This window comes from Engystomops pustulosus, chromosome 1 (genome assembly GCF_040894005.1).
Source record: "Engystomops pustulosus chromosome 1, aEngPut4.maternal, whole genome shotgun sequence".
NCBI lineage: Eukaryota > Metazoa > Chordata > Amphibia > Anura > Leptodactylidae > Engystomops > Engystomops pustulosus.
Genome location: NC_092411.1, coordinates 11,725,958 through 11,736,558, shown reverse-complemented (window position 1 = coordinate 11,736,558; position 10,601 = coordinate 11,725,958). Strand labels below are relative to the sequence as shown.

Below are 10,601 nucleotides of genomic sequence, written 5' to 3'. Positions count from 1 at the left end.
CATCCATAGCCGCCTGCTACAGCGTGAAACTCCTCCTGTAGCAGGTGCGTGGCTATAGACGCTGCATCACTGCCAGTCTCTATATACAAACAGTGGCTGAATGGGAGGAAAAAAAACATAATCCCATAAATCCCCTTTAAGGCCCCATGCAGAGGAACATATTGGGGCTGGTGATAGGGGTGCACAGTCTGCGACCACATTACTGCCCCCATAGATGTCTATGGCACCCGGTCCCGGTGCAGTTAGCGCACCTCTCTCACCACAGTGTGACCGCACCGGGCGGTTGGACGGAAAAGTATAGGACATGTTCTATATTTTGCGGTGTTACAGCGCCGGTTGCTCGGCTTTCACTCGGAAGGGGAGGGGGGAGCAGCGCCTCCTCCCTCCTGCTCTATGCTCGCCCCGGGCTACATCCCTCAGCAAGGGGCATTAGAAATGTGACAAAAAATGACATTTTAACCCCCTCCCCTCTCCACTGACAACACACAAAAGGAGATGAGTACACAGCGGACTTACCTCAAACTCCTACAAAAAACCCTCAAAGGCTTGAAAGTTCCGCAGCTACTTATATACCCGAGTGATGTCATAGTGTAGGGGGAGGAGCCGACAGAACATTCCATGACATCACAAGCAGCAGCAGATTGCTGGCTCCTGATTGGTTGATACAGGCAATTAATATGCGTGATGTCATATTGTGTGGGGGAGGAGCCAACAACACCATAACCAATCCAATCCCTTGTAGATGAAATGAATACAATCTGATGAATCTATATGCAGTGTCAGTGCGCTTTCAGGCCACGGTCACACGTACATAACGCGACGCTAGCGCACAGGGGGCAGTCCTCGGCCCGAACACTCATGTGCCCCCTGTGCGCTAGCGCTGCGTTATGAAAGGACGCCTAGCAGTACGTGTGACCGTGGCCTCACACGATGCGTTGCGTTTTTGATGCGTTTTTGACGCTTTCCGAGGGCTTCAGCCTTGATTACATGCTGAGGTTACATTGCGTTTCCACTGCATCTGCTAAAATGCAATGTTACCTCAGCGTGTGATCCGGGCTGAAGCCCTTGGAAAGCGTCAAAAACGCATCAAAAACGCAACGAAACGCATCGTGTGAAAGCGCACTGACACTGCATATAGATTCATTAGATTGTATTTATTGTGTTTGCACTAAATTAACGCAAAACACCGGCGACTCGTTCCCGATCGCGGCGTTTCCGCCCCGGTGGGTTCGGCTTTGCCTGGGTGTGCGTTTTCAAACTAAGACAAGGCGTTGTGTGTGGCACCAGCCTAAGGTTACATTGCGTTTCCACTGCATCTGCTAAAAGGCAATGTAACCTTAGCATGTAATCAAGGCTGAAGCCAGTGGAATGCGTCAAAAACGCAACGCATCGTGTGAATGCGCCCTAAGGGTGATGGCACACGTAGTCTTTTGAACGTGTTTTTGGCCAATTTTTAAGCAGTCCGTCAAAAAACGCATGCGTTTTTGAAAAACCCCTGCGTTTTTTGAAAACGCATCAGTTTTTGACCAGTTTGAATTAAGATAATTGGTCAAACCATGCGTTTTTTGATGGACTGCTTAAAAACGGGCCAAAAAAGAGTTCAAAACGCCACGTGTGCCATCACCCTAAGGCCGGCGACACACGTGGCGTTTTGAACCTGTTTTTGGGCAGTTTTTAGGCAGTCCATTAACTGCATGCTTTTTTTTTTAAACATATTCATTTTTGACCGGTTTTACCAATTATCTTAATTAAAACGGGTCAAAAATGCATGGGTTTTTTAATGGACTGCTTAAAAACGGCCCAAAAACTGGTTCAAAATGCCTTATGTGCCGCCGGCCTAAGGGTGAAGACACACGTGGCGTTTTTAGGCCGTTTTTAGTTAGTGCGTTTTCAGATCGTTAAAAACGCATGCGTTAAAAAACGCATCAGTTTTATTAAAACGCATTCGTTTTTGTCCGTTTTTAATTGCGCAAATTTGAAAAAACGGACAAAAACGCATGAGTTTTTAACGATCTGAAAACGCACTAACTAAAAACGGCCTAAAAACGCCACATGTGTCTTCACCCTTAGAGTTTTTCCGATCCTGGGTGTTTAACCCCTTATACGCCGCGGTCAAGCATGACTGCCGCGTGAAAGTGTCCACACTGTGGATCGGACCCCCCCCCCCGGTGTGCTTACCGGGGGATCCGATCCCTCCTGCCTCAGCCCCAGGTTCCGACGAGTGACCCGAGGCTGCTGGCTCCTCTCTGTGCCGGGTTCCGCCTCCTGGCAGGACCGGCTGTATGTAACTGAGCATGCGCAGTACACTACAATACAAGTGTATTGCAGTGTAAGGGCTTGAACAAGCGTTCGGATGATCGCTTGTTCAAGCCAAGAAGTAGAAAATGTAAAAAAGTAAAAAAAAAAAAGATTTAGTCATTTTATAATAATAATTAAATAAATAAATAAAATAAAAGTCCCATAATCTCCCCAGTTACACATAAAATGCAAATAAAGTATATAAAACACAAAAACACGTACATATTTGGTATCACCGCGTCCGTATCAATCTGTACAATAAATCTAAATCAATCTTGAACCCGCTCGGAGAACGACGTAAAAATAAAACTCGAAAAACTTCCCCTAATATACAATTTTTCATCAAACACCATCACTAAAAATGTTGTAAAAAGTGATGAAAAAAAGTCACATTCCCTAATATGATACGACTGAAAAGAACAACTCTTTTTGCAAAAAATAAGCCCTCAACCAGATCTGACAACAGAAAAATACAGAAGTTATGGCCCTGAAAAGTTGTCAATAGTAAAAACAATGCGATTTTCTCCAATATTGGTTTTGCTCAGGAAAATTGAGCAAAAATAAGAAAAACTATATAAATGAGGAATCACCGCAAAGAGAATAAAGATAAAATATTATTTTTACATTACGGTGAGCGGGGATGCTAAAAATCCAAAATAAAAATTGATGATTTGGTTTGTGTCCCCCTTGAAATAGTTAATAAAATCTCATGAATAAGCTTTAGACCCCCTAAATGAATTATCTATACATTGGGGGACATTTACTATGGTGTTTCCACCAGTTTTGTGGTGCTCTCACCACATCTTCTGCTCTCCTACCTATTTATTAGCTGGCGGCGCCAGAAAAAATGCCTTTTTCCGGCTGCTCCGACTCTTCTCCGAAAAAGGGGCGTGGCTTTGGCGGAGTGGAAACTCAGACACAATTAATATGTGTCGCAGACCTTTTTGGGCGCTGTAAACTGGCAAAAAGTAGACCAAAAGAAAACTGGTCTAGCAGGGACTGTTGGACACATTTCTGGTGCTCGGGACAGATTTTGGTCGCAGGGACAGAAAATGGTCTCGGGGACAGAAAATGGGCTTGGGGACAGAAATGTCTCTGCACAGCTCCACAATATTAAATGTGTATCTTCTTTCCCAGAGCTGGTCGGTAACAAAGCCAATGCAGACACCGACACTTTAAGTAAATGTCCCCCAATGTATCTCATCCCGTACATAATGAGCCTCTTATGTTTGCATTACCAAAAAAATTAAAAATGTATAGGTCGTACAATGTGACAATACAAATCTGCTGTGAATGGCGCCTCCATCCCATACAGCAGGACACCACCACATATGGGGTATCAGTACACTCGGGAGGAATTGGGCATCAAGCGTTGCAGAGCGTTTCATCATTTAATTTATTCTGAAACTGTCAGTTTTGGCCTAAACGAATGCATTTTCCAAAAAAAATTCTATAGCTTCTAAATCGCAGGTCCATATTGTTTTAACCCATGTGAAACACTTAAAGGGTTAATAGACTAATAGAAGTTGTTTTACATACGTTGAGGGGTGAAGTTTCTATAGTGGGGTAATTTATGGGGTTTTACTATTACTTAGGCCTCTCAAAGTCACTTGGAAGCGGAGTTGTCCCTTAAAATGTGAGTTTTGTCAATTTTCATGAAAATGAGAAAAATCGCATCTAAAGTTCTGCGCCTCATAACATCCTTAAAAAATGACCGGAAGCATAAAATATCATCCCAACATAAAGCAGATATTCTGTAAATGTTAATTATCAAACTTTTTGGGTAGTTTTACTTCCTGTCTGGAAAGCAGAACATTTCAAACTTGGAAAATGAAGAATTTTTTGCCAAATTTTCACATTTTTTGAGGACAAAACGCAAAACTTATCACTTAAATTTTGTAACTAACATGAAGTACAATGTGTCACGAGAAAACAGTCTCAAAATCACCAGGATATGTTAAAGCGTTCCGAAGTTATAACCAATTATCGTGAGTCAGGGCAGATTTGAAAAATCGAGCCTGGTCATTGAGCTGAAAACTGGTGTCGGTGATAAGGGGTTAAAGTTGTGACTATTTTTTTTAGTGTTTATTATCTATTTCTGTATCAACTTCATTCTTGGTTGGCAGAGTGGTTGGCAAGATGTCCGCCGCTCTTCACGTCCCAGGCCCGTTCTCGCGAGACTTGGAGGCGTCATACCCCTCCCAGAATCCTCTGCCAGCCCTCTTCCTGCGCGGCCTGAGGTGAGTGAGACATGGCTGCCGGGACCGGGTGCGGGGCTCGCGGGATAATCCTGGTTATATCTCCGCCATCCTGGCCCGGGGTGCGGCGGGATGGTGCCGGGGATTATCAGGGACATGTCCGGGTGCGGGATGGAGCTGTATGAGAGAAGGCTGGGTGAGGAGGGCTCTGCGGGGAGAGGCCTCAGGAGAAGCCGGGGATGCGGCCTGTGGCTTGTGATTTCCGGCCCTCAGCCTGCATAGTGTGCGCCGCACTACAACTCCCAGCGGGCTGAGCTGCTAGGCCCCAGAGACTGTGGAGCTGCTGGGGGTAGTGCTGGCAGTGCCAGGCTGAGGTGGCAACTTGTATTGGTGGATAGTATAGACTTGTGTACTGGGCTGGCACTGGTACCACAAGGCCTGGGCACCCCCTGATATGTTGTCATGTGACATGTGGTGCCCAGGGTCTCGTCCATGGCATTTCTGACCTGCTGAAGACTTGGCTCCCACTTTCTGGTGCCCCCATGTTACCCTCCTGATGGGATTGGGTGATGTGCCATAGCTGGTGGGTGATGTGGCAGTGCCCGGACAGTGTGCCTGGGGATGGTACAAGGACTGGACACCCGTTATGTTGTGGGGTGTAACTTGTGTCTTGATGTGGTGCCCACAATATAATCTGCTGTTATGCACAAGCTTGGATTACTCTGCGAATGTTTTGGACGGCTCCGGTGCGCCCTCCCGTATTGACATGTGCTGCCTCTGTTAGTACAACTTTGCCCTAACCCATGTTGTTGCACTTCTAGTACAAGTGTGTTGCCTTGTAGCTGCATGTATGGGTAGGTACACTGGTGGCTGTGGTACTGCCAGGAGCGGTGGCGGCCTCATAGTTACTGTGGAGTAGGGTGATTGGTACTGGCGCTCTGCACAAGCCCGTGTTATGTGCTGGTCGATGTGGCGCTGCATGGAGGGGGTGGCTGCCATGTAATATATGGGTTTTGGTAGGTTGCAGACTACCATGGCAGAATGACTGGTTACCCACAAGCTCCTGTTACCGCTGCAGTGCCCATTGTTTCAGAAGCAACCTGCCCACCTGTTACTTGGAATATATATCATGTACCCAGAGTATCTGTGGGCACCTATATGATTGGCTTGTTGATGGATGCCCCAGCAATAGAATATTTAGGAGAGTGACGCCTCTGTCTATGGTGCAGGGTTCTGTAGCTGCGCTGATGACCACTTAGGACACCTTTGGATACAAAGATGAAAACACTCTAAGATCTGAGCAGCTATGATACCCCCCACAACTGTGTACACGTATCTATACTCAGTGTATCTAACTCTGCGTCTTCTTCCCTCCAGGTAACCTCTGAAAATGGTCCGCTACTCACTTGACCCCGAAAACCCCACAAAGTGTAAGTGATCTCTCATTCTGCTGCTTATGTGTCATTGCCCTGCTCATGCTGGGAGTGGTAGTTGCTTTCATATGTTGGAGTAAGTAATAACTTTGTGTTTTCCCTGCAGCATGCAAGGCCCGGGGGTCCAACCTGCGAGTGCACTTCAAGGTAAGCGCAGGACGTCTTATGTTCTATGTGCAGAGACCTCGCTGCGGTGATGTTTTTCTTAGGACACCTTTGGAATAACCATGAAAAGTATAAGAATTCTGAGCAGCAAATGTCTATATTGGAGAGGTCCAGATTAACCAGACAATTATAGGACAAAATGTAGTTGCATTATTGGACCTTTCATTTAAAGGGACGGGGAGACGCCTGAACCAAGCACTGATTAGTATGGTGCCAGGATCACGGAGCTGGAAGCCTTTGACTTGGTGTCTCTGTAGCCACCGCACACATTGAAAGTGAACAGGAGCTGTGGCTACAGGGACCAAGAGCAAATGGCTTCCAGCCTTGTTTCCATTATGCTCTGTCCTCTATCATCAACGATGGCCTATTCTGCAATTAGTAGTTTCTGGCCAACCCCTTTAACCATTTTGCCAAACATTCCACTCACAACTTGGAACTAACCATTTGAGTTCCATGTCTGAATGTCGTTGTTGGATTGACTGTAGTAACTTTTTCCTTCTTCCACAGAACACTCGTGAGACTGCTCAGGCTATTAAGGGCATGCACATCCGCAAGGCCACCAAATACCTGAAAGACGTCACTCTGAAGAAGCAGTGTGTCCCCTTCCGTCGTTACAATGGAGGTGTTGGCCGTTGTGCCCAGGTCAGTATGATGCTGGTATTGTAGGTGGTGGATTGTGATCAAGGGATATCAGAGTTGCAGTGATGACAATCTTAGGACACCTTTGGAATAACAATGAAAACAACCATGTTCTGAGCAACTCATGAAATCTGTGGTGATGCATTTGCTAGGGTTACTTCCTTCTGTGATTTACAGGGCATCTTGACGTATTGGGTAACAGCCTTGGAGAGGTGTCTAATCATAAGCTTTGTGCTAGCAGCAGCAGATTGATAGAATTGTGTTCAAGGATTGTAGATTTTCCAAGCCTTGGGATATGTCCTCACACTGCTGTGCTCCTGGCTTATTGCATTGCGCTGCTCCACAGTCCCGCCCTCTGTGTAAAAGTTGTATCCGGCTTATTCTATAGCCCCCTGGCAGTGTAGCGTGGTGGCTGTGAAGTAGTTTAATGTACAGAACTAAAGACAGTGTAAGGAAGGAATCTTCATATTGTGCAGATTCCAATATCTGGATTTTTCAAATACATTTTCATCTTTCCTGCAGGCTAAACAGTGGGACTGGACACAGGGACGTTGGCCCAAGAAAAGTGCAGAATTTCTCTTGCACATGCTGAAGAACGCAGAGAGCAATGCAGAACTCAAGGTGAGCAATCTGTCCTGCTTGTGGACAAATTTTGATTTAGTATTTCAAAAACAGGTAAAAATACAATCCCGCACATAATGAACAATGGAATGTACAGAATTTTAAGTTGTGAATGTACTCACCCGGGTGAACATGCGCCCGAAGTATAGGGCATGTCCCATACCTTGTCGAGCAAAGTCATGGTGCCGTGAGCTCATCGCACTGTGACCAGGTGCAATAGACGTTGAGGTCTTATCCAGCCACATTACAGTTCTCTATCCACTGGATCACAAAAACGGGTTCATGGTACCCCAACATGTGTGCTGGTGCTTCATTCCTATCTATGAATGTAGCCCTGAAGTAGATTCTTCCAAAATTCTGCATTGCGGGAGCTGGACCATGTGTGTACAAATACTGTGGGCAATGATGACAATCTTAGGACACCTTTGGAATTAAACATGAAAAGAATTGAATGTTTCTGAGCCCAGTCTTCATATTTTTGCTTTTCCCTGTGTGTGCACTGTAGATGTCTATTTAACCCTCAGTATATGTTTTCCATTGCTCCTCAGGGGTTGGATGTTGATTCTTTGGTCATCGAGCACATTCAGGTGAACAAGGCCCCCAAGATGCGCAGGCGAACCTACCGCGCTCATGGTCGTATCAACCCTTACATGAGCTCCCCCTGTCACATTGAGATGATTTTGACCGAAAAGGAGCAGATCGTCCCCAAACCAGAGGAGGAAGTGGCTCAAAAGAAAAAGGTGACTTTGGGATTCTTGGCAGCATTGATGATTTTATTTGATGGCTCCCCCCATCACGTATTGCAGGTTGTGTGGTGGTTGCCACCTGGACTATTTCTAGTGGAGTTGCAATGATGACAAACTTAGGACACCTTTGTATTAACCATGAAAACAACCATGTTCTGAGCAATTCCAGGAAATATTCTGTGGCTATTCTACTTGATCTACAGATCACTGGGAAATGGGAGTGACTTCTCAAGAATATAAGAAAATTATTTCATAATTATGCTAGTGAGATTTTGTGCACTGGGGTGGGAGGGGTGAAACCTCCTGTGCACCAGTCAAGCTCTTCCCAATAACCGATGCACAGGCCCAGCCCTCCAGTGCACAGTGTTTCACTTACATAAACATTAAAAACTTGCAGTTTTTTTTTGGTGAAATCCTCCTGGGGAACACGAATGGTAACACTGTTGAGCACTTTACATGCACTTTGCTATAGGATGGTTCATGAACTGGTAAACTCGTTTTGCGTGCTTTCTGGGAACAAGTCCTTTAATGAACATCTACCACCAGGATGAAGGATTGTAAGCTAAACACATACTGGTGTGTGCCTCCGCTTTTAGCGTCTTATGCCCTTGTTTTTATGAAATAAGGCTTTAGAAATTATGCAAATAAGCCTCAGGTGCTTTGGGCTCATTTAGCATCTCTGGAGTCTGAAGCCCCTCAGGCTCATTAGCATAATCCTGCCAGAGGAGCTGCATGCCTGCATCTGTGTTTAGTTTGCAGCCCTTGGTCCTGATGTGATTTACTCACATTGTAAGCTTCCCTGAATGTCTGACCCGAACACATAGACCGGAACTGCAATGCTGAGTTTAGTTCTAGTCTAAGGGTTTGGGCAGTAGATTCAGGCAAGCTTAGACTGCAAGTAAATCACATCAGACTCTATTATGGGCAATAGGCCTAAATGAACACTCCAGTCAAAGCGAATTCAATGACTACATGGTGCAGGACCCAAAGGGAGGAGAAGGACTTGTTTTCTTAAATTTTACCAAGGTTCTAGGAATAGTCCTGCTCCTCCCCCTCAGTCCTTGCACAAGGTATAATTCAGTGAATCCGTTGTTTTCCTTTAACCTAACAAGTTACTTTTAGTTCCTTATAGAGGATAATTTTGCAATCTTTATTAGTACTCTCAATTGGTCTCATGATATCAACATGATCATGGGCTTCTTCACTTGATATTTGTGGCAGTACAGTTGGAAAATATTATACATTGTTGCTGTAGGATACCATATTATCTGTTATTTGATGTAAATCCTTTTTGTTTTGCAGATATCTCAAAAGAAGCTGAAGAAGCAGAAGCTCATGGCTCGGGAGTAAAACTGAACTGTACAGAAATAAACCGCGTCCTTCTAAATTCTGCTTCCATGTATTTTATCAATAATGCCAACTTAACACTAGGGTTCTTGGGGAGGGAACGTTACTATTATCTCCATTCAGCCTTTCTTTAATGCTTCCATGTTTGTTTTTAAGCCTAGAGGCATATGTTGAACACATTTTTACGTTGATTATTTTTGTAAGGGTTGCATCGTGCTACAAAATTACCATAGTTTATCAACCCAAAATCTTCATTTTGTTAAAAATTGTGATCTTGAACAACCTGTAGAAAGTAAATGTTCAGCAGGTCCCAGCAGTTACCAATCAGTAGGGAGTGCACAGGCCTTTGCTGTGAATTACTTCGGCACCGGCCACAGGACTAGTCTCTCACACGGCTCTGCTGGGATCTGCTCCACTCTTCTTCCAGGCTCCTGCAGTTCTGTGACTGTTGGTTTGGCCATAACTTTGTCACCAAGTATTTTCCACAGGTTTTCCACTTGGGTTTAGATCAGGACACTGGGCTGTGCCCATTTCATAGTTTCAATTGTCCTGTATTATTGCTGGCTGAGTGATGGAACAACGTGTTTTTGAAGATTATGATATGCATTCACTGTCATGTAGCTCTGAGAGGTCCAGCTCCTGCTGCAGAAAACATTCCTCAAACTATGACACTTCCTCCACCACCTTTCACTGATGCAGACTTGACTATGTGCAGTTTTCTTCACTAATGTTCAGAGTGGGCCAGATTATAGAATACAAGTGCATAGTCTTCAATAATCTGGTGCTCTGTTTAGAGTGTTCTACATTTGTTGAGCCATAATAATGGGCTGCATGGTCCAATTCTGCATCAGAACACTGCTTTATGTGCAGAATTTATAAAAACATGTGCAAGCAGTTTGCATGTTCTCTTCAGTGCAAAGTCGGAAAGCAAACTGGAGCAAACGCCTTAATATTCACACAGGACTATACAACAACCGTCATTTAAGAAATTGCTCTAATTTTGATTTCCAGGGTCGTCTTGCGTGGTCTGCTGCTGACCTGGTTGAGCATGTGTCCTACTGCTCCATTCAATACTATAGGAGTGTTGGAAATTGCAGAGCACAGCGCTTGGGTATTGGGCGACTTTGTGCAGGAATTTCAGACATTCCCATAAT

The 10,601-nt window shown here is 44.9% G+C and overlaps 1 protein-coding gene and 5 non-coding genes across 6 annotated transcripts; all 6 read left to right on the top strand.

The window, feature by feature from the left end:
- The first annotated feature begins 5,735 nt into the window (after positions 1-5,735).
- LOC140087682 (small nucleolar RNA SNORD58) lies at positions 5,736-5,801 on the top strand. Its single transcript, XR_011850024.1, has one exon. It is a non-coding gene; the product is annotated as a small nucleolar RNA SNORD58 (small nucleolar RNA).
- Positions 5,771-9,487, top strand: RPL17 (ribosomal protein L17). The gene is made up of 6 exons (XM_072133178.1): positions 5,771-5,926; positions 6,036-6,076; positions 6,602-6,736; positions 7,256-7,354; positions 7,903-8,094; positions 9,403-9,487. The coding sequence occupies exons 1-6, from the start codon at positions 5,887-5,889 to the stop codon at positions 9,448-9,450; spliced, it is 555 nt and encodes a 184-aa protein (XP_071989279.1). The 5' UTR covers positions 5,771-5,886; the 3' UTR covers positions 9,451-9,487.
- On the top strand, positions 6,118-6,183 carry LOC140087660 (small nucleolar RNA SNORD58). The gene has a single exon (XR_011850022.1). It is a non-coding gene; the product is annotated as a small nucleolar RNA SNORD58 (small nucleolar RNA).
- On the top strand, positions 6,791-6,855 carry LOC140087638 (small nucleolar RNA SNORD58). Its single transcript, XR_011850019.1, has one exon. It is a non-coding gene; the product is annotated as a small nucleolar RNA SNORD58 (small nucleolar RNA).
- Positions 7,752-7,820, top strand: LOC140087671 (small nucleolar RNA SNORD58). The gene has a single exon (XR_011850023.1). It is a non-coding gene; the product is annotated as a small nucleolar RNA SNORD58 (small nucleolar RNA).
- LOC140087649 (small nucleolar RNA SNORD58) lies at positions 8,200-8,264 on the top strand. The gene has a single exon (XR_011850021.1). It is a non-coding gene; the product is annotated as a small nucleolar RNA SNORD58 (small nucleolar RNA).
- Positions 9,488-10,601: the final 1,114 nt, after the last annotated feature.